This window comes from Zingiber officinale, chromosome 2B (assembly GCF_018446385.1).
Source record: "Zingiber officinale cultivar Zhangliang chromosome 2B, Zo_v1.1, whole genome shotgun sequence".
Classification (NCBI taxonomy): domain Eukaryota; kingdom Viridiplantae; phylum Streptophyta; class Magnoliopsida; order Zingiberales; family Zingiberaceae; genus Zingiber; species Zingiber officinale.
In genome coordinates, this window is record NC_055989.1 from 15,345,429 (window position 1) to 15,369,969 (window position 24,541).

Here is a 24,541-nt window from a genome sequence, read left to right on the forward strand (position 1 = left end):
AGGTGAATCTTTGCGAATGTGAGCAAGTGAATGTTGGAAGCTAGACGCACGAGAAGACAATGGAGTCTATTAAGAGATGAACATGTTTGAGTGGATGACTCCTTTGCCATGATGAAGGAAAAGAGTCACATAAACGGATCGACTTATTCAAGTATTTCGACTAGAATCATATGCTAAGAGCATGTTCACTTCCACAGAGCCTGACAAAGAACTGGGTAAACTCAAATAATACTGATGTATCAATAGGGATTGCTTTGCAATTGATCGGGCAGAATGAAACGACATAGCTCGATTTCGAGTATGAAGCATAGTTTCTCCCGACATAAAAGAGAATGATATAGGACAGCTCAGTAGAAAAATAAGTACAGTGCATGATACTTTTGCAAACTCTAATGGCTACATGCCGCAATCAGGATAAACAGAGACAGGAGAACTGATAAATAGTTCAACTTTTGTTCACATTCCGTGAGACCAGAGGGTACAGTTAAAGGCTTGATGAATGATCAGTGCGAATGAAGGTCTTGGAGTAGATTGGAATCACAAATTTCATCATCGCGATAGAATGGATCTTTGAAAGCTTCAACAACTTCTCTAGCAACCAATCAATTGACTCTCAAATGCTCACATGAAGTCGTCTTCGAGTTCTTCCAAGGATTTATTAGCAGATGCAATCTGCTTGTTGGATGTCATCTTCTCGGAGACCATTAGACTCTTGTAGCTCCTTACCTCAGCTTGTTTCTCCTTCTCAAGCCTCTCCAATTCTTCCCTCTTTTTCTGCAAGACCATTGAAAGGAAGCTTTAATGGAAAAAAAATTTCCGTGCCAAATAGGTGATACAGAAATCATTGAAAAAATGGAGAGAAAAACTACATCCGATCAGCCTGTTAAAGTTTTAAGGAATTTGAAACATTTCTTAGTAATGCTTATGCAGGATAAAAAAAAGATTATAATAGGTAAGAAAATTTGCGGCAAAACTTGAGCTAACTATAGAAAGATAGCTAACACTAATGTTTTGAAAACCAGACAAGATCGAACTGACAAAGCTGACATATCAATGGTTCAACCAGTGGAACCAGTTGAACTTAGAAACATTCTTCAGTCATGCTTATGCAGGATAAGAAACTTTGTAGCAATAATTGAGCTGCCTCATGTATATAGAGAAACCAAGCCAAGATCAATGTTTTGGAAACCAGACCAGAGATTGAACCAGTAAAGTTGATGGGTTGATGGTTCAACTAGCCAAACCAGTTGACCCAAAGATAATATATTTTTATAATATAAAATATTAAAATTATATAAAATTTATGTAAGATTATCTTTGAATTGTATAAATTACGCCTAAAATTTATTATTAACAAAGTGAAAAAGAAATTGAATACATATACAGTATTCCCAGTAGAAAGTTATTTTTTCAAAAAAATCTTAAATAGTATAATGGCATTTATTCCAAAAACACCGAACCATTGGAGATAACTACCAATATCATAGAAATTTAACTTATTCCGAAATTTATCCTGGGTTTACCTTTTTACCAGTTTCTTAGCTGTACAATTTTTTTATGGTAAACCGGAATAGATGTTCATCCGGTTAAGAGTTAACATATTGAACTGGCTGGTCCGTGTTCGGGTTTAAGAACACTGACCACGACTTGATAACAATGTCTTTGTCCTTAATTATCAATTTCTGAGAGTACATGTATCATTAAAATGAAAAAAGGAACTCACTTTGTCCCTTGACTGGGCCTTCCTTTCTGCTCTTTCTGCTGCATTGACAGATTCTCTCTCAGCTGCAAACATAGAAAGTTAATTTTCATCTTCAACAAAATACCAGTGAGAAATCCCAAAAGGCAAACATAATCACAAAGACAGACAATCACATAACAAGAGAAATTGTAGAAAAATTAAGTATAAGAGTAAAAGCATCAGACCAGAGACAATAGGAAGACAATACCAAATTATCTTTTCTGTTAAAGATGTCAAAAATTGCATTGCCCTCAACGAACATGTGATATATTTTATTTTACCACAAAGGATTTTCATAGTATTCTCCAGTGCAAGCTTTAGGGCACAGGTAGGAATTTATGGGGAAAAAAAAGTAACGATGACATGAAATTTAGCCTGTTCACATACATCTTCTCATCATGGTAATGCAAAAGAGGACATGAAAAAGAGCTCTAACAACATAGGAGAAATATACTAAGGGTCTAAGGGCATCTTTTTATGGCATAGTGTTACCCTAATTAGCATGTAATTTATTAACTTTTAAAAGGCAACAGTTGCTCCAAGTCGGAGCAAAGAAAGGCTCAAGCCAAACATTTTCCACTACACATCGAGCTTGGAGTTGCCACTTTTTGGCAAGCATAACCACAACATAAAACAATCAAAACGTACTTTGTCCTTGATTAGAGGCCCACATGATTGCCACAAATAAAAAATATATACAACCTAAAACTTGGATGAAAGCATGTCCTACATTTATTAGAGGTGAGGGAAGGCAAGAGGCCCACCCAAATCTCATTAAAGGGGAATATTTAGAGATTTATATATGTTAGAAGTGATTGACTAACCACTTATTCCAAAAGCTCTAGCTTTTAGGAAGGGGACTAGATTATACATATATATTTTTAATAATCCCTTTTCATGCATTTGATTGGCCAAACCCAACACATGAATCAATGAAATAATTATTTTAAAACGGATTTGAACTTTAGACATCTCTAATACCATGAGTTGATTGTCTAACCCTTACCTAAATTTTTGCGTTGTTGGAAAAGAGACCAATTTATATATTTCTGATTTTTTAATAATATACATATATGTATGGCAAAGAAAACTAAAAGCAATGTGCATGTAATGATCTCTTATAAATCACAAACTAGATCATATAAATCACAAATATGCCCATTGCTTTCATATATCCACAAGCATTGAAGAAACTGCAAATTGTTACCTTTCAAATCTGGCGTCCTTTCCACCTTGGTCTTGTTCAACCTATTGACAATCTCATTCATGCGTTTTTCTACCCTCACCGTCTTAACCTGCCAGAAAAAACACGGTCAAAGAGACGTCATCAGGATGATTGTGCATGTGAGAGAGAGAGAGAGAGAGAGGAGTTGAAGTAAATAATTGAAACAAAATCCAAAAAGATAGAGGTGCACCTGAACATCAAGTAACAAAATTAAAAGAACCTAAAAGGATATTGGAAAGTCCAGAATTAAGTTTAAGAAACTTATTTCATAAGATCAGTGTTTTAGAGTGCTTGCCACCTTTAACTAGCTCAGGCACTATGCACTGGCCCAAGCAAACTAAGATGCTTAATTCAAGAAATAATTTAAAACATATATGCACCTCAGCAAACCAGAGAAATGAGTAATATTATTACTTATCACAGATTTCCGGAAATTAATATTCAATACTACAATCAATTGAACTGACTAAAGCTAGAACACCTATATACAAAGTAATGAAATGATATGTACAAACAATAAATCAACAAAAATATATTTAACCAATGTGAATAGTATTAAAAAAATGCCTAGGCAAGCACTACATTAGATAATATCCCGGATCTCTATAACACTGTATAAATCCAACAGACTTGCATTAAATCTCATTTCATTTCAATTTATAGAAAACTCATTAAGGTCATATGCTGTGACCACAGTGGAAGATTACATCACAAACTAGCACATCCCATGGAATAAAAGTAAGCAGAATAAATACCAGCTAGGAAAATGTAACTTTTATGCTGATCATTTCAGATGAAACTTTGTAAATGAAGAACACTGAATTTTCAGCAAGTCAACATATGTATATATTGAAAACGATGCAGTGATCAAGTGACTAATATATATATATATATTTACCATCTTAGGATTGTGAAAACCAACTTGACCAACATCCATGGAAGGGGTTTTCTTCAAATTATACCATGGAGTATAAACAACATCGACATTATTCATCTTATTGCCTGCAGAAAAATACACAGGATTACATAACAAAATCTACCAGGACTTGCTGCATGTGTAAGATAATGAATACTAGATACGGATAAAAAGGGTAGGGAAATTAAAATATTGAACAAACACAACATATTTTTATGTAATTGAACATAAAAAAAGGAAAGCAAATGTTCTCTTTTTTACGTTTATTTTTTTCATTTACCTTGGATTGAATTAGCTTTAACAAGCTGGATACAGTCTTCCAACAAACCTTCACTTATATCATCAATAGTTTGGGCCTTGTTCAATCTCAAATAAACATGTGCAGAAGACATTTTGTCCACGTGAAACCTGCACTCATAACAACCATCATTAAGCATGGCATATTCTTGCAGAAACCTTAATTCCTTGGAAAGACAGTCAAAATGAACAATTCTATCCTAGCACTATAAAATACAGTGCAAGACTACAATGCCTTTGTCATCCTTCAAAGAATCATCTAATTCAATTCTGCATTTTGATAATGCCACAAATTCTTTTAAATTATATCACTGGAAATAATTGATCCTATAAAAGTTATTTCCTGAAATGAATTACCATGCAGACAAAGGATCAAATGAATAATAGCAATTAAACAACAAGAGGCTGGACAAAAAATGACCACGAACATGACCTTACAATGTCTACGAATCAGCAAAAAAGAATCAATTTTGAGGAAGACAACATATAGATAAACACAGAATCATTAACTACGAGGTAAAATAACCATCTTTACGGGAAAAAAAAAAGTAATTACCATATATCTTCGGGGAACCCGTACTTGATGAGCTCCTCGTTCTCGTGCTTGTCCAATCCCATGAAGATGGTGTAGTCGCCCACATCCGGCCGGGCCTTGAAGTAGAAAACCATCTTTGCCTCTAGCTCCCGATCGTCTTTACCTGCCAAAAAGAAAAAGAGAGATTTGAAACACGGTGTGAGGCCTAGGGTTTCCGGGAGTCGGGGGACAGAGATTTATAACCTCCGGGGCCGTGTAGGCGAATCGAATTCGACCAAGGGTGGACCAGGGCAACGCAATCAGTCAGGGATAGGGTTTCGTGGAGTCTCGGGGATGAGGAGGAATTGGGGGGAATTTGTTCTTCCCTATCGATAAGATTCAACACAACACGGCGCGACTCGACCGAATATAAAATGGGCAAGAATCGAAGATATGGAGACCGGAAGGATGTTTTCTATTAATTTATAAAAATTAATTTGGCAGGTGAAAGGAAGCTCCCGGTTACAGTCACGCCATTGGGTGGTTGGCGGGTCCCGGGGCAGTTGAGAGCATACGTGGATCCAACATCATCAAGCTAATCTCTCTCCCTCTATTTCTTTTTCTTATTTAATATTTTTCAATTAATAATTAACCACGTTATATTAGCGGGATTAATACGATGAATCCTTGTGCTTTTCTTAAATATGTATATAAGGCATTTTGGTATATTTCCCGAGTATATTCTTTGTAAGAAGAGAAAGATGGTCAGAGGTCAGTCATAAAAATTAATCGGATGAAGGTTAAATATTTATATTATTTTAAAAAAGCCTCAAAGATTGTCCGTCTTATCAATGTATAATAAAAAAAAATGAAAAATGTGTTTCACCGACCCCACCTACCTACTTGAAAATTAAAAAATATAATAAATTAAAAAAGAATGTGAAAAAGCAGATAGTATGGAGGATATTTTTTAAAAAAAACAAAAACAGAGAGCCAAATTAATTTGATTCTAAGTCATCTTTGATTGGGAATATAGGAATATATATATATATATATATATATATATATATATATATATATATATATATATATATATATATATATATATATATATATATATATATATACACCAAGATTATTCTAGCGGTAGCTCACCGATTTTCTAATTTCTCACTTAGCTCTGCTCCCAACGGTAACAATTTAGTAACAATTTTTAATTACAATTGATCATCTTAATTTTTCAAAAATTATTTAAATCTTCTTCCATTAATACAGAACACGTTTAATCATACCTTATAATTATACTTTCTGTTTTATCATTAATGTCATCTATAGAAGAATATCATGTGGTGCTCCGGTATATTGCCGCATGGGTGATATGACAGATAGGGGCGTAGCTATATAAAGCTCAGGGTGTGCGGTCGCACCCTCTGAAATTCAAAAAGAAATATTAATATGGTGGGAAAAAAAAAAATATAATCATAAATTTTGAAACTTTCTCGTCTTTTTAGTAAAAAATTCCAATTAAAATCCTTTCAACCAAACTAATTTTTCTCTTTTCCCAGGTCATTTTGTTGCTCTGTCTGATTTTCTTCTTCCTTCTCTAATCCTGAACTTTTATTTTCCTTTTTTCATTTTTTTCTTCTTCTAATTTCTTTCATATTCTTTTTCTTAACTCTAATTTAACCCACAAAATTTTTCAAGACATGTCGCTGTCGTTATAGCCCAAATCGCTATCACCATTCACTGATTGCTACCATCGTCGCTGTCATTTGTTACATGACCATCGTCTTCACTTGAATAACACTGTCGCTTTGTCGATGCTCCATAAAAAATACCTTTTAATTGAGATTAAATTTTCTTGATTGATTTCTTTCGCTTAGCCGACACCGTTGTTTGCTGCCAGCATCACCATCATTGTTCGCTGACTCCGTCGCTTTGCCCCTCCTGAGTGAAAATCCTAGCTATGTCACTGATGACAGATGACTATTTGGGTTTGATGTGACCATTGTCTTTTGAAATCAACGGTCGCGATGAACTCTCCTTTTCCAAAGCCCTTGATTGAATGGCTGAGAACGAATGTTCTCCAAGTTTTTAAGCCCCCGATTTTTTCTCTTCCCTTCACCGTCTTCCTCGCGCTCACCATTGTCTTTTCTTCCTCTCCGCCAACGATTTCTTTCGCAGTATGCTCCTCTCCTTTCTTTCTTCAAACCTTTGATATTCCTCCCCCTCTGTTCTTTATGGCCAAGTCTTCTCGTCCTCCCCCACCCATCCCCGAGCTCTAGTATACTTCCACAACCTCTAAATCCAATGGCGACGAAGTCTACCAAATGAAGCTCACCTATCATTTTCATGCAGGTTATCAGATCGTCATCCCCTCTGTTTATGACCGACCTCATTTGCCTCCAGATGACTTTTTACCCTTTTTTAAGGACCAGTTTTACGCCTACCTTCGATTTCCCATTCATCCATTTTTCTCGTAAGTTTGTTGATATTTCCATAACTCTTTGCATCAACTAATACATAATTCCTTTAAAGGTAGATCTGCTACCTTAGCGGCCCCTAGTGCCGGCCCCACGGATATGGAGGGAGGTTCATGCAGGTACACAGGCCATAATACATAATTCCTTTAAGTTGTTGTGTGAAGTGGTCATTCTATTTTGTTTATACAATATTCCCTTAGCACTCCGCATGTTCCATTACTTTTACTATTCCAAGTTGTTCTAGCCGGGGACCTTTCTTTTTCAAGCCTGAGTGAACGTTATCTATTTTGATAAAATGTCATCCTCATATAAACACTAGAGAGAGCATTATTTTTTTCGTTCATTTTTCCATTCGACCTAACTTTTCGACTAGCTAGCAGATGAAATTGATGAAGCCTCTCTCGTTCGACAGATATAGGAGTCGATCAGACTATCTCCAAGTAGCCTCAAGTTTGGCCTATCAGAAGTATCACATACATTGGTTGCTGTTGGAGGGTATTTTATACGTGTTCGGGCTAAGCCTCATCTACACGCGGCTGCCCATTCCCCTATGTATGCCATATTTCTGCTGCTCACCTTTTAATCTAACTAATTTTTCTTTCTTTTTTGTAGCACAAGTCATGTTGAGGGCACTGTTGAGCTGCAAGAGCAAGCTTGCCGACGCGGAGATCAACGCCCGAGGCATCTCCAAGCTAGAGAGTTGGAGTCGGCTGCTGGTTGAACACTCTAATAATCCAACCAGCGAAGTAGGAGGGAGTTGCGCGGCAGCTAGCGAGGCTGAAGGGAGTCAGGTGGCGACTAGCGGCGATGCGGCTACAACAGGCGAGTTGCCTCCTGAGTAGCAGTCCATGGCGCCGATCGTGGTGCCTTTGGAGTTGGTCACTTCATGTGAGCCGTTAATCCGGCACCGCAAGAGGCAGTGAGGGGAAGCTTCTTCTTGCTTGGCAACTTCCACTCTCTAGGCCCCGGAACCTATCTCCTCTTAGCCGTCCTTCGAGCGGGGTGGGACTTCAACTTCTACCCTCCTAGAAAGGGAGACTGTCGTACCCACTCCTCCCTCTTCTGATCGGACACCCTCGTTATCCGTGTTACCGGTCGAGATCATATGTGCATCGTCGGTCGCTTACATACCACCCTAGCCAATCGAACCTGCTCCTCAAGTGTCCCTAATATGCTCTTCCTCGATGTCTAAGTCTAAGGGTCTGACTACCTCAGAGCCTTCTAATCCGAGAGGTCGTAGACACATAATGACCATCATCTGCCTTCCAATCGACGAGTGGCGCCACCCTGATGACGCTGAGTTGCACTCTCCTAAACACTAAATTAAGATTCAAGAACCGCTGGCATAAGTCTAGGCAGACACTAGGGCCCGAGCAGTGATCATTCTGCACGGGGAGCTCGCGGACGACTTCATCTAGAAATCCACCAGGGTATATTTATAATTAAGTCTTTCCTTTATACTCCCCAATCAACACTTATTAACTTTTCATATTGTAGTTCTGGGTGGAGAGCTTGGCCATGTGCCAGAGGCTGGCGTTTTTGGAGCAAGAGCTCTAGTAGCTGCGCACTTTGGTTGGGTTATCAGAAGCCTCCCAAGGCTACATTGATCAACTGATTGCAGAAGTGGCCCGGCTGAACAAAGACTTGGACTGGAGTGTCGAGCAACTATTTGGCTCCGAATGGGAGCTCACTATTGAGAAGAACAAGAATTATGAGTAGACCCTCCAACTGGATCGACTGACCAAGCAGGCTCATAACTTTGAGTCCAAAATAAATTTTGCCAATGCCCGGAAACTTCGAGTCATCAAGGATCTCGCATCAAAAACAAGGAGACTCGATTTCTGGCCCAGAACCTCAAAGAGGCAGAATCAATTTTTGTAGCTGAGCTAGACAGCCAAACTGTTAAGCGATAGGCAATCCAGCTCCAGCTTGATGAAAAAGATGCCGAGTTGGTTTCACTAAAGGCTGCTCTAGAGTTGTCCAAGGTCGAGATAGAGGCGTCCCGAGAGGAGCTTAAAAGATTCAAAGAGGAGGAACCTAGTTGGCTAGAATCCTTTAGAGTAGACTACCTCCGCTCTAACTCCTTCAACGACATGTTTACTGATCGGACCATCTGCCTTTTTAACTTTGGAATCGATGGGACCCTCCAGCAACTCAAGGACAGCGACTACCTCTCCCCCGATCTGACGAGCCAAATTAAAAACAGGGATAAGATTATTGAGTCGCTCCTAGACGAGATCCTTGATTACTTAGCGTAGTTTCTTTTCTCAATTCTTAGTCATCTTTTCGTACTCCTCTCTTCAGCATATTGTAAAAATTTCTAGGTATCAATGGACGCGAGCTCGTTTGACGCTTTTATAGTTTTTTCGCTGTAGGGTCTTGTTTAATATTCTAAGTATCATTCAGTGCTCCCACGCTTGGCGCTTTGTGACTATCCGGTTCACCGCTCTATAATTTTGTAACCCCTCATTAGTGCAGTTTGTAAAAATTTTCTGAGTATGAATTCATGCGCCTCTGTTCAACGCTATAAAGTTATTTGCTATAGAATCCCGCACCCTTCAACCCCAGCTGAATGGCCTGCTTACGTATAATTTGCCTGCTTGGGTCAATACTCTTCAACACTTGGTGTGAGGAGCCTTCACCTGCTGATAACACGGTCGGACGACCGATGAGATTTTTCCATGCTCGGTCTGGACCCCGTGTCTCATTATTTTTATGCGTGAGAGCAACGATCGCTTATAACTCGCCTGATCAGGTCAAGAGTGTTTAACATGTCCGGTCTGAACCCCGTGGCTAATTATCTTCAAGAGCAAAAGCATCGCTCGCTTATAACTTATTTGTATGGGTCGAGAGTCTTTGACATGCTAGGTCTGAATCTCGTGGCTAATTATCTTCGGGAGCGAGAGCATCGCTCGCTTATAACTCACCTAAATTGGTCAAGAGTCTTTGACACACTTGGTCTGAACCCCGCGACTAATTATCTTAAGGAACGAGAGCAATGCTTCTTATAACTCATCCAAACGGGTCAAGAGTCTTTGACACACTCAGTCTAAACCCCGTAGCTAATTATCTTCGGGCACAAGAGCAACACTCGCATATAAATCGCCCGATCAGGTTGAGAGCCTTTGACACACGCAGTCTGAATCCCGTGGCTAATTATCTTCAGGAGCGAGAGCATCACTTGCTTATAACTTGCCTGAACGAGTCGAGAGTCTTTGACACGCCCGATCTAAACCCCGTGTCTTATCTTTGGGTGTGAGAGCATCGCTTGCTTATAACTTGTTTGAACGGGTCAAAAGTCTTTGACACGCCTGGTCTGAACCCCGTGGCTAATTATCTTCATACGCGAGAACAACACTCGCTTATAACTCGCCTAAACGAGTCGTGTGTCTTTAACACACCCGGTTTGAACCTCATGGCTAATTATCTTTAGGCACGAGAGCAACACTCACTTATATCTTACCTGAACGAATCTAAAGTCTTTGATATGCCCTGTTTGAACCCTGTGGCTAATTTTCTTCGGGCGCAAGAGTAACCCTCACTTATAACTTGTCCAATCAGGTCAAGAGTCTTTTGCCCAATTTGAATCCCATGGCTAAGTTTCTTTGGGCACGAGAGCAACACTTGCTTATAACACACCCAATCGGGTCGAAAGTATTTGGCACGCCCAGTCTGAACCCCGTGGCTAACTATCTTCGGGCGCGAGAATAATGCTCGCTTATAACTTGCCCGACCAGGTCGAGAGTCTTTGACACTTAGTAATTTTCATTCAAAACTTCCTGCATTCATAGAATGATATTTTACAAGGTACATAATTTTAGTCACAAACTTACTACCCAGTCTGATAAGGCTGTAGATGGTTCATGCTCTATGGCAGGTCAAGCTTCCTTCTGCTCTCGTCTTGTAGATAAGACCCCGAGTTGAGCCTCTGAATCACTTTGTAGGGTCTTACCCATGGGGCCTCCAGTTTACTGACGTCGCCGACCGGCTTGACTCTTTTCCAAATAAAGTTGTCGACCTGGAAAGATCTTGACATCACTCGTCTGTTATAATTTTGCTTCATTCTTTGCTTGTACGTCATCATTCGAACGACAGCCTTGTCTCTAATTTTTTCAATTAAATCTAACTCCATGAGGTGCCACTCGACGTTATCTTCATCGTAGAGCTGCACCCGATTGGACTTAACTTCCATCTCGACTGGCACCATAGCTTCTCCTCCGTATACTAAGTGGAACGGGGTTATGTCGGTCGCTTCTCAAGGCGTGGTGCGGTAGGCTCATAGCACGCTCAATAATTCATCCGCCCAGCTCCCTCCAACGTGGTTGAGTTGAGTCTTGAGCCCTCGGAGGATTTCTTTATTAGTAACCTCTGCCTGGCCATTGTTTTAGGGATAAGCCATCAAGGTGAAAGCCTGCATAATGCCATAACTGGTGCACCACTCTCTGAGCCTCCGCCCTTGAAATTACCTCTCATTGTTGAAGACAAGTCTATGAGGAACGCTGAATCGACAAATGATATTCTATCATAGAAACTTTATAATCATTTGTTCGGTTATTTTGGCTAGTGGCTCAGCTTCCACCCACTTGGAGAAGTAGTCTACTACTACGTGAAGGAATTTCCTTTGTCCAATCGCCATTGGGAATGACCTTATAATGTACATGCCCCATTGATTGAATGTGCAAGATATCACGAATGTCTTCAGCTCTTCGGTAGGCTTGTGTGGGATGTTATGATATTTTTGACAAGACAAGCAAGTTGCTACGGTCCGTGCAGTGTCAGCTTGCAGAGTAGGCCAGAAATATCCGACCAGTAGGATTTTCCTTGCCAATGATCGACCGCTCAGATGACTATCGCAAGAGCCTTAGTGAATCTCTTGTAAGATGTATTGCATGTCCTCTGATCCTACACACTTGAGCAAAGGTCTCGAGAAGGCCCTCTTGTACAGGTGGTCCCTGATCAATGAGAACTATTTGACTCTCTTCTTTCGTAACCGAGCATGCTCCCGATTGACTGGCACATTACCCAATCGAAGAAACTCAATCAGAGGCGTTCTCCAGTCATTGGAAGCTCCTCCGGTCGATCTATCAATGTGAGCTACCAGCATCAACTGCTCGATCAGCTTATCCAACACCACTAGGGTCAAGGAACTTGTTAACTTTACCAGTTCATCCGCATATTGATTCTCCATTCAGGGGATCTTTTGGATAGTAACTTCTTGAAATCCAACCTTTAACTTTTCTAACGCTTTCGCATACAACCTTATCTTACATTGTTTCTTTCAAAAGTCCCCGAAAGCTGCTGCATTGTCAATTGAGAGTCTAAATGGATAAGGAGCGTAGCTCCCACATGTTTTGCTGCTTGTAGACCGGCTATCAGCCCTTCGTACTGTGCCTCATTGTTTATGGCTCTATAGTCTAGTCAAACGAACAACTGCATTCGATCCTCATGCGGTGATATCAGAAGTATGCCCACACCGCTACCTTACTGAGTGGACGACCCATCGACATAGATCTTCCAAGTTACTTTCGGCTCGACGTTCTGTAGCTTCGTCACAAAATCGGCTAAGGCTTATGCCTTGATTGTCGATCAAGGCTGGTACTGTATGTCAAATTCGCTCAGCTCCATGATCCACTTGATCAGCTGGCCAGACGCTTCGAGGTTCAGAAGAACCCGCCCTAAAGTGCTATTAGTCAACATAATTATTGGATGCTACAAAAATTAGGGGCATAACTTCCGAGCGGTCAGGACCAGCCCGTATACCAGCTTCTCGAGACAGGTGTAGCGACACTCAGCATTTTTCAATATATGGCTTAAAAAATACACCGACTATTGTTCAGTGCCATTACGCCGCACCAACGCTGAGCCAACCGCTCGTTCCATTGACGACAAGTATATCTAGAGTAGCTCGCCAGCGATGGGGTTTGCTAATGCAAGTAAGGAATAGTTCTTGAGTTCCTCCCGTGCTTTGTTGCATTCGATGTCCCATTAAACTATTGTAGCCCGGCCTAGAACCTTGAAGAATGGATGGCTTCGGTCGAAAGACTTGGAGATGAACCTAGATAACGCCATGATCCGCTCGGTTATCCGTTGAGCTTCCTTCAGGTTGCGTAGAGGTGGCATGTCTTAGAGCGCTTTTACTTTGCTGGGATTTGCTTCGATCTCCTCCTCGATCACTATGTAACCGAGGAAGCATCCACTTCTTGTTTCAAATAAACATTTGTTTGGATTGAGATTGATTTCGTACCTTCTTAGCGTTCGGCAAGTCTCCTAAATATTTGCATAGAGATCAGTGACTCGGAGGGATTTTATTAAAATGTCGTCGACATATACCTCCATGTTTCAGCTGATCTACCTTCGGAACACCTTGTTCATCAACCTCTGGTAAGTGGATCCGATGTTCTTTAGTCTGAATGACAACACATTGTAGCAAAAGGTTCCGTTGGCCATTATGAAGTTGACATTTTCCTGATCTTCTTTGGCGAGCAGGACCTAGTGGTAGCCCTGGTACGTATCCGGCATACAGATTAGTTCACAGCCTACCGTGGAGTCCACCATTTGATCGATGCATGATAGCAGATAGTAGTCCTTCGGGCAAGCCTTGTTCAAATCTCGGAAGTCAATGTAGACCCACCATTTATTGTCCGGCTTGGAGACTAGCACCACATTAGCCAACCAGCTTAGAAATTGGGCTTCGCGTATGTGACCGACCTCTAGTAGTTTTTCTATTTTTGGCCGAATGATCTAATTTTGCTCAGAGTTGAAGTCTCTTTTCTTTTGCTTAACTGGCCTGGTGTTCATTCGGATGTGTAACTCATGTTGTGTAATGGTCGGTGAGATGCCCAGGGAGCTCGTGTGTCACCCATGCAAATACATCATGATTTTACCTTAGATAAACAACTAGCTCCTCCTTCTTTTCTGCAATCATGTCAGCGGCTATGAAAGTAGTAGCCTAATAAAGAATATTTTGATGCATTATTTTGGCTCTTATATTTAGTATTTTTACCTTCTCGCATGCTTAATTTTGTATTTATAATATACTTTGTGAGTAGGAATTTATTTTGAACTTAATTATAAATTTCCTACAAATTGTGGAGTTTAATCTCATGTTTTTAATGTGTTTTGTAGGAAATCAAAAGAACTATAAATTAGGATTTGATCGGATCGAATCTGGCTTGATTTGGAGATCAAACGGAGGAGATCAAGCTGAATCAATATAAACTGTTGATCTTGATCTAGAGAGATCTTGTTCCTTCATTCAGATCTAAGCCATCCAACCCTCCATCTAAATATGAAGCTATATGGACCATCAGATCTAAAGAGCAAATCAATCTCAATTTAATCTCAAGATGAACGGCTCAGATGTAGATCCCCTTCATCACTTTAATCAAATGGCCAGGATTTCATCAAATCGGACAACCCAGATTAAAGGAGGAGAAAAACACTTTCCTTTACTCCTCTTATGTAGAGCTGTCAGACGGGCCAACCCGTGACAGGGTGGGCTGGTCCATGGTGGGTCAACCATTTGGCGAGGCGGGACGGGCCAACCCATCAACTTGGCAGGTTGGAAAATTTCTAACCCAACTCAATCCAAGGCGGGTTGCGGATTTGGCAAGCCAACCCATGGACCCATCAATTTTTTAAAAAAATTAAAAAATGTTTTAAATATACAACGGTTTACTTTGGAAAGATTTCATCAATCAAATTTATCCATAAATATATATTTTAAATATAAATGGATACAAACGAGTACTTATGTTAGATGAAAACTATTATTTTTATTTCAAAATTATAATAAAGAAAGATAATAAATTGACATAAAACTTAGTTTACATGTGTTTCTCAACCCACGGGCCAACCCAAGCCAGTCGCGAGTCGACCCACGTGGGTCGCGGGCCTAGGCGGGTCGGCTTGCGGTGGGCTTGGGTTGATAAAATTTTAACCCAACCACTTAAATTGTTTAGAGGGGTGGGCCAACCCGACGGGCCCAGCCCAAATTGAAGGCTCTACTCTCACAGACGAATAGAGAAGGGAACACTCCTTCTTCGGGTCACGTTTTTAGGGCTTGGACAACCCCACACAACGTCGACTTCTTCTTCTTACTTTCTTCTTCCTCATCACCGGCCGTTGGCTCTTTCCTTACCTTCACTGTCGTCGGTCGGCCATCCACAGTCCATTCCTCTACTCAGTTCCAAGCGACGACGACAGCAAGAATCTCTTGGAGGTGGCTGCAAGTGACGACGATGATTCCCTCGGTCAAGCTCAACTCACGGAAGGGGTTCTTTGGTGTTTACCTTCTTTCCTCGAACCCTAGAGGCTGACCACAGCGGGTTGCAAAACCTAGGTCTTCAAGGTTCGGTGGTGGCAGCGAGCTCCAACCAACTTCACCTCACAGGAGGAGTTCTCCGGTCTGATCTCCACCATCCGGCTACCTTCTGGCAGCTTCACTACCTAGGGTTTAGGTAGTAGAGCAAGGAGGCAGCGGTGACGATTCATCCCATTGCACAGTGAATTCTCACAGCCGACCAACTTCATTTGGAGAGGGTTTCTTCAAGTGAAGAGTGATCCCATCATCATTGTCGAAGCAAGCAACAATCCAGCAGTGAGCTACTGTTCACCCAAGTTCAGGGTTCGATCTCTGGGCCCTTGTGTGATGGCAAGGGTAGTCCTTGGTTTTTGAAGTTGATGTGTGGATTGGGAAGTAGTAACTTAGTTTTATTCATGTTAATGTTTTTTCATTGTGTCAATTTGCTTGTGTTGATGTTTCTTATTCAATGCTTGTAGCAAACTTGATCTTCCATGTTTACTCTGCACGCATTTAGTTCAACTTAATTCACGCCTATAATGTGTTCGATGAATTGCTTCAACCAATAGTTAGGTTTAATTTGACGGATTTTAGTTTGTTTAATTCTTGCTTTACCTTGTTTTTTCAATTTTGTTAAGTTCTAGTTTTGATTGAATATAATTAGGATATATTAATTTAGGTTTTGTTACATGATTTACGTTTCATTAATGTTTTACTTCATGTCGCCCTTTTAATTTATGCAATTATAGTTAGGTTAGACTTAGCTTTCATTATTTGCATTGTCTTTCATTTATTATATTATGTTTCATTTGATGCTTTGTTATTTCATTCCTTAGTTTAATTATGTTGATGGTTAATCCATAGCGTAGAGTGACAATGCGTTATGGATTAATTGTTGGTATTTGGTTAGATTTCATTTAAGCATTAGATTAGTTTTCTACTTGCTTTGCTTTTAATTTATTAGGTTTAGAATCAAAACCCAAATCCCTATTTTCATATTAAAAATCCTAAAAATATGAATAACATACAATCCTAGATTATCATTCTATCATTGCATTCGTTGGGAGACGACCTGATTCATTTCTATACTGCATTAGTGTAGATAGAGGGGTTCAGTACTTAAATTCTTTTAATATCATTTTACAACAAAAATGAAATCTTGTCATAGCCTCTGGTCAAGTTGGATAAACTTGGACTTCTTCGTTCTCGTCATACACCAGCGTGGGCGGCTCCTCTAAGATTGCATTTACCTCTAGCCGTTGGGCCTTCCGAGTAACTTTTGACTTAGTCTTAACCATCTCGATATAGCATCGCCTAGCAGCCAGCTGATCACCCTTCACTTCACCGACCGAGTTCTCGACTAGAAACTTGACCTTCTGGCAAAAAGTGGAGACCACTGCCTGGAATTCATTCAGTCTCGGTCGGCCCAGTATGACATTGTAGGCAACGGAGCGTCCACCGTGATGAAGTTCATCATCCTTGTCCTCTTGAGCGGCTCTTCTCCAAGAGATATGACTAGCTGAGCCTGGCCAATCGACAATACTTCATTGTCGGTGAACCCATATAAGGGAGTTGTCATGAGCTGCAGCTCGCTCCTATCGATTTGCAGTTATTCGAATACTTTTTTGAAAATAATATTCACCGAGCTAGCTGTATCTACAAAAGTATGGTGAACATAGTTAGCAATTATTGCTTTGATGATCAAGGCGTCGTCGTGAGGAACCTCTACTCTCTCCAAGTCCTGAGGACCAAAATTGATTTTTGGTCCTTCTGCTGCTGTTCTGCTGCATTCGACGGCATAGATCTCCAAGCACCAAGCATGTGACTTCCAGGCTCGATTGGAGTCATCATCTGTCGGACCTCCTGCGATCATACCAATATCGCCCCGAGCGGCATTATGACAGTTCTCCTCTTCCCAAGCTGAGGGTTGCATCCGCTCAGTTGATGCTTTTAGCTCTGCATTGGCTGTCGATGCCCTTCGTCTAGGGGCCTTCTCTCTTCACGCCGCCCCCTGGATCGCCTGTGATGGTGTCGGTCAGGCGACAGGGACTAGCGGTGCAGTCTTGGTGAGGTCACTCGGTGGGGCTTTGGCTTGAGGCTGTAATAGTCTCTGGTGTTGTGTGTCGCCACCCGATGGAACGAGCAAAAGAGCGGTGTCCTTGTCATCTTTCGGTGGATCTTCCCCTCTCGGCTTCCACATGCTGGACCGTGTGTGTACGGGGTTCTTGTTGTTGTTATGTTGCTCCTGCTTTGGGCCCCTTTGGTGGTGGGTTTGAATAGGTTGTTCGACGTTCAAGGACGGCTGCTGGCTCAGGGATCGATTCTTTCCTTTGGGCCGCTTGGGCCTCTTCAACGTTAATGTACTCGATAGCCCACTTGAGTAGGTGATTGAAGTCTAGCGAGGGCTTCCGGATGAGTGACTGAATGAACTCGCCCTCTAAAAGCCCTTGTGAGAATGAACTAACAAGTATCTCCGGAGTGGCTAATGGGACCTCTATAGCCACTTGGTTAAATACTTTAATGTAGGCCCGCAAGACTTCCTTGGGCCCTTGCTTAACGACGAACATGTTGGCATTCATCTTCTGGAGACGGTGACTGCTCGCGAAGTCTTGTAGGAACGCCAAGCAAAAGTCCTTGAAACTACAGATCGACCCGATCGACAGCCGCCTAAACCACCTTTGCACCAATCCGGGTGATGTGGTGAGGAAGACTTGACATTTGACTCCGTCGGTGTATTGATAGAGCGTGACTATGTTGCCAAATTTGATGAGGTGATCCTTGAGGTCGGTTGCCCCCATGTACTCTCCGATTATTAGCGGTGCGTAATGTCGTGACTGTCGGTCATCCAGGATCTTCTGAGAGAATTGCTTATTTATCCGTTTGGGAGAATGGTCGAGCCTTGATGCTTTACCTTACGCTCATCCCGAGCGAACGCTTCCTCCGATGAGGATCCTTGGGCCCTATTCGCTCGGCCTTATTCCTCCAAAGGGGTGCGGAACAACGCTCGGTGGTAGGAGATCGGCCCATTCAATGCCTCTCCAAATGTGATGGTCGGCTTGTTGCCTAGACGACAAGCGATGACATTTTTCACTCAACCTTTATAGTTATCTTATTAACCTGTTGCCGATGCTGCTTGTTCATTTGCTTGGCGATCGGTTATCGCCTGCTGCTGCTTCAACATCTTAGTCACCCGTGCTTGTATCAGTATATCCAACTCCTCTTACGTCAACGTCATGGTGGTGAGTCATCCAGCGTCCTTCATCTCTACGTTTTGGATTCAGGTAAGATTCCCACAGGTGATACTAAATATGATCCTGTCTAGAAACAACGAAGATTGCAAACTAGGGATGTAGCTTCGAAGTTGATGCGGTGAAGACTCCACGTAGCTTTGCAACACAGAAGCGTTAGTGCCGGGCCGAGAAGGGGTTCTCAGCATTGACCCTCCAATGCTCAAGTCAGTCTCAGACGATCTATAGAAATGGAGAACTATAGCTAAAAGATGTAGAAAACGAAGTTGCACATACCTTTCCCTGTGAATGGGAACCTCTTTTATAGTGCCACTATAGCGCTCGCATCCCAAAGCATAGATACATTTTCCTAGGTGTCCTAGGAAAAGACAAGTTAAAAAGTGTCTCTGACATTATTCCTTAAGTGACCATGGAGTTCTCTAATGTGACAGCTTGGAAGCTTCTAAAGTACGATTGCCTGCTGGCCATGCCCAATCCTTACTTTGACCTCGCTTAACTCTGTCTTCTACGTCAGCCGGTCTTCCTTACTTTGATCTATCCTTGGGGGGACCCCTCATTATTACCAGATCAATCTGGTTTTATAAGAATGACAAGTTTCCACCAAGATGGTTATAACATTGTTCGTCCACCACTCTTCAATGGAGAAAATGTTAGCAACTGGAAATGAATGATGGAGTGCTACCTTAAATCATACATCAACTTATGGTTCATCATAAAAAAGGGTATACAACACCAGTCAACAAACTCGAAGAACAACTAGATCTGAAGAAATGAAATCCGGATATGAAAAAAAAAGCTCAACTCGACGCTCGAGTCACATACACCCTCCCATGTGGCCTGCCAAATGAAGAACTTGTTCAAGTCGGCTATTCCAACAATGCTAAGGAGCTTTGGGACAAATTGGTCAAAATTCATTAGTAAACCCATGCTTCAAAGGTAACAAAAAGTAATGATCATTCAAGTAAATTATCTAACAATAAAGTGTAGGACAACAAATCATGGCACTAACGACAAAAGAACAAATAGACAAACTTGAGTCCGAGTCTGAGCATGAGTCCGAGTTCTCCGATTCTGAGTTTGAAAGAAGCCATAGATTCATATCCATTTTAGAAGGACTAGATGAGGTGACCACCCTTTCTAAATATAGAATGTTTAAAATAATTAAATGTTTTTTTAAAAAAAATTGACTAAATCTGATGATCAAATTAACTTGCTACTTAAGGGAATTAATCATCTTAAGGAGTAGGTCAACTTGAATCCCTCAATTAACCATGTTTAAGATGAAACTTTAACTTAAGTTGCAAAACTTGAGAAAGAAAATTCCACCTTGAAATATCAAGTGAAGGGACTCAAGAAAATGTTGGAAAAGTTAAACTTGGGTTTCAAGTATTTGAATATGATGCTTGGGTCCTAACGAACTGTGTATAATAAATCTGAACTCGGGTACAAGGCTAACATAATAAACAAGCCATACTTGTCTTTGGTTAATCAAAATGTTAGAAATCAAGTCCAAGCATGAGTCCCCAAAGTATGTTTAATTAACTTAAATGGACCAAAATTAATATTGGATCCCTAAGGATTAAATTCACTACCTATATATATCATATTAAGGTTATGATTTAGGAGAAAACAATAGAAAAACAATTTTATCTTGTTAAATATATGATTGGTTGATTTACGCTTTAAATATGCATACTTAGTTTTAATTAAAAATTTAGAAAGGTTAGAAATAAAAATATTTAACCAACCTTAACAATATAGCATCGGAATATATTAGGATGATAGTAGATTAATTAAGGAAACTCTCTTGAAGATATGTCTAGACTGAATCATATGTGTTTTACCTAGTGCACTAGATTTAGTGGATCTAGTTGAAACTACCTAATTAAACATGTGTTAGTTAGACTAAAACCTAATATTAAGTTCTTTGTGTTGGTCATTTTTGGGAAGTTATGTTTAGACATGTGATTATTTTAATAATGCCCTTTGTGATTCACCACAACCCGAAAGCTTACTTTATAAATTCCATCTTGATGAACACAAAGTTGAGTTTGAATCTAACAATGGTCAAACAACTTTTTTTTTAATCCTTAATAATTAAAACTAATTTAATTAATCAACTTTAAATGAAATTAAGTAATAATTAATCTAACAATTATGTTAATTAAAGCTGAAGTTAATATAAACTTAATTAATCTAATCTGAAACTAACTTTAACTAATTAATTAAACTAAAATCCAAATTCAAATAATAGTTAATTAAAATTAAATCCGAAAATTTCAAATTACATCAAATTAAATCCAAATTAAGTTAATTCATAATTACTAAAACAATTATTCTTATTAATCCTAAAATTAATTATAAATTAATTAATAAATTATTTTTAATAAAATTAAATAATTTTAACTTAAATCAATTCCAATTAATTAGATCAAATTCATAATCCGAATTTAAGTCAATCAAACTTAATCTTTAATTAATTGTGATGAATTTTACTAATTTAATCCAAATTAGTTTAAATTAATCAATTTTAAATTAATTATCTAAAAATTAATCAATCTTAATTAATCATTTAATTTAATTGACCCTAAATTAATTACTCAAAGGAAATAATTAATTAATCAATTATTTTAATTAATCCTTAATTAATTTTAAACATAATAAAATCAACTAAACTAACTTAATTCAATTAATTTCAATTAACCCTTAACTAATCAAATTAGTTAAATATGAAATTAACAATTAAAGTTAATAATAATTATGTTAATCAACTTAATCAATTAATCTAATTTAATTTGAAATCAATAATTAATGAACCAATTATTCTTAATTAATAAATTCATAACTAATTACTAATCCTAAATTGATTTGAAATTAATTAAGTTTAACTTAACCCAATTAATCAAGTTAAAACTTAAATCAACATTAATTTGAAATCAATCAATTAAACTAATTTAATTAACCTTGTATTAATTAATCAATTATTTTTAATAATTATCAATCCTAATTGAATTAAAATTAATTAAGATTAACTTAACCCAAACTAATTAAATTTATTAACTTAAAAATCAATTTAATTAACCTTAAATTAATCCTTAATTAATTACCTTTAAATCTTAATCTTAAATTAAACTTTAACTTAATTAATTTTAACTTGATCAAGTATCAATTTAACCTGAATTCTAAAATAATTTGAATCTTTTACACAACTATAGATTTACTTTGTTTGATAACTTAGAAATAGTGGGATGAATTGTTGGACCCCGTGGTTATTTTGATGTGATCAACCAAGTTAGTTAGGTTCTGTTTGTTTTTGATCCCTGTATCTAAATGTGCAGGAGCTTAGGAGCGCAGGAAGTCGAGCGAAAAACACAACTAGCGAGAAAGACGGCACGGGAAGGGAGCCGACGGGCTCGATGTGTCCGAAAGACGAGAGAGCTGCGGAAGAGTACACCGGTGGGCGAGAAGAGCACGACGTTCGAGGGACGTAAAGCCGGGATGGAAGACTGTTCGAGGAGAAGGTCGGGAATTGGGTTCGGGTGAGCCCTATTCCTGTTAGTCGCAATCACCCAAGCGAGCGGAACTAGGGCAAGTCAATCGGGAAGTTGACTTGATAAGTGTTCGGTCGACCGGACGCCATGATCGGTCGACCGGACCCCTATCATCAGAAGCCAGCCGTTGGTGACATGTCAGCAGCCACGTCAGCAACCAACTGTTGGCTGATCGGTCGACCGAACCTTCTGATCGGTCGACTGAACCGGAGATAAACCAGAGACTTAGTTGAGCATGCTGATTGGGCCAGCTCAGGGAGAGACCGTTGGCTGATCGGTTGACCGAACGCAGGCTCGATCCACTCAGACTGCATTTGGACGGAAGGCTGGGCAAGTACGCAGGTTCGGTTGACCGAACCTGGGGATCGGTCGACCGATTCCTCTCAAGTCAAATCCTGATCTCGAAGATTAGGTGAACTGGATAAGTCTTGGAACCCCTATATAAAGGGGTCTCGAACAACTATTCTGAATTAATGAAAATCAACTCTGTATTTCATTTCCAAGCAACGTGTAAGAGCTTTCAAAGTGTAAAAGACTTTTCCGCCTTCAGAGAAGGAGACTCTGTTAGTGCACCTGTTCAACCGCCTTGGATTAACAACCGTCTTGGTTGTAACCAAGTCAATTCGCTAAGTCCCTTTTTCTTTTCTGTCATTTTTACTTTACTTTATTGTTGCTCTTGTTTTGAGTTGAAAGTTTTGAGGAGGATACTTTTGTTTGCAGGCAATTAACCCCCCTCTTGTCGGTCCCGCTGCACCTACATGAATTAGATAAAGTAAAAAACAATTCCATTAGACCAAAAACTTTGGTCTAACTACTACTTTGTATGTAGGAACCCAAAGGTTTGGATAAACAGATACTGGATAATGGATGTTTCAGACATATGACTAGAGATCAATAAAAATTTACAAGTATAAAGTTCAATTGTACAAAGGCAAAATGCTCGCTCCTAGCGTCCCTGCCAACCGATCCCACGACCAACACGTTAAATGTAAATTAGGGAACGGTAGATAGTGAATGCATGGGAGGGTCTTTTTAATCCTCATCTTTTTGTTGAGGATCGACCCTCAGCTCTATTGTGAAAACTCCCATGCATTAACCACTAAGCCATATCCTGGGGACTACAAGTATAAAGTTCAAGAATGTAGCATCAGTTGCCTTTAGAAATAATAACAAACTTAAAATAATTGGAACAAGTAACATTTAATTAAAATTAAACTTGTTAATTAGAAAGGTATTACGTGTTGAAAAGTTTTACTTTAACTTGCTTAGCATGAGTCAACTATGTGATGCTGGTTTTATAGTTAAGTTCTTATCTTCTGAATGTTTAATAAATTACACTGAATCCACCAATATACTATTTAAAGGAATTAAAAAAAAACATTTACTCAATAAACCTACCTAGACCCCAACTTAAGTGTCATTTGACACAACAAGAAGAAGCATGGTTGTGACATAGGAGATTAACTCACACTCATGTTAGAAACATACTAAAAGTAAACAAGATTGAATTAGTCGGAGGATTACCTAAATTAGGGATTTCATAAAATAAGTTTTGTAACCCTTGTCAACAAGGAAAATAAACAAAGTCAACACACAAACTAACTAATCAAGGTCGAACTAATACTATACTTGAACTATTACACTTAGATCTATTTGACTCTCATAAAGTTAAATCAATAAATAGAAACCTGTATTGCCTAGTTATAATTGATTATTACTCTAGATACACTTAGGTAAAATTCTTAACACACAAATGAAACATTTAAAATATTTAGTAATTTTTGTAAACAAATAGAAAATGAAAAAGACCAAAAAAAATTAAGAAAATTAGAAATGATAATGGGAGATAATTTAAAAATCATAGGTTTACAAATTTATGTCTAGAAAGTGGTTATCATTGTTGGGATCCTTCGTACGGAGGCTAGAGAGGGGGGGTGTGAATAGACGACCCCAAATCGTCGCGTTTCTACAAACTAGGGTTAGCGCAGCGGAAAATAACACGTAGAAACAAAGGAAAAGAAGACAAACCTCAAACAAACCGATGTAACGAGATTCGGAGATTAGGGCTCCTACTCCTCGGCGTGTCCGTAAGGTGGACGAGTCCAGTCAATCCGTCGGTGGATGAGTCCCCGGAAAACCAGCTAATATGAACTCCTTCTGGGTGGAGAAACCTCGCCACAAAACTTGCAACAACAAGAAGGAGTACAAGAAATATAAGTAGAAAGACAAGAACAGTATACAAACACTAACTCGCCTTCTCGTCG

General features: G+C 39.4%; 1 protein-coding gene across 1 annotated transcript; it reads right to left on the reverse strand.

Moving 5' to 3' along the window:
- Window positions 1–351: 351 nt before the first annotated feature.
- Window positions 352–5,129, reverse strand: LOC122045382 (coiled-coil domain-containing protein 25-like). The gene is made up of 7 exons (XM_042605586.1): window positions 4,958–5,129; window positions 4,736–4,877; window positions 4,163–4,290; window positions 3,865–3,968; window positions 2,949–3,036; window positions 1,724–1,785; window positions 352–774 (listed from the first exon to the last, which is right to left on the reverse strand). The coding sequence occupies exons 2-7, from the start codon at window positions 4,846–4,848 to the stop codon at window positions 622–624; spliced, it is 648 nt and encodes a 215-aa protein (XP_042461520.1). The 5' UTR covers window positions 4,849–4,877; window positions 4,958–5,129; the 3' UTR covers window positions 352–621.
- Window positions 5,130–24,541: the final 19,412 nt, after the last annotated feature.

What these genes read in the sequence shown, in the direction of transcription:
- LOC122045382 (XM_042605586.1), bottom strand. Translation starts at nt 4,848, where the DNA reads ATGGTTTTCTACTTCAAGGCCCGGCCGGATGTGGGCGACTACACCATC. An exon ending in TAAAGCTAATTCAATCCAAG is followed by an intron (nt 3,969 to 4,162) that starts GTAAATGAAAAA and finishes ATTTTTCTGCAG; the next exon opens with GCAATAAGATGAATAATGTC. An exon ending in AAGGACGCCAGATTTGAAAG is followed by an intron (nt 1,786 to 2,948) that starts GTAACAATTTGC and finishes CTATGTTTGCAG; the next exon opens with CTGAGAGAGAATCTGTCAAT.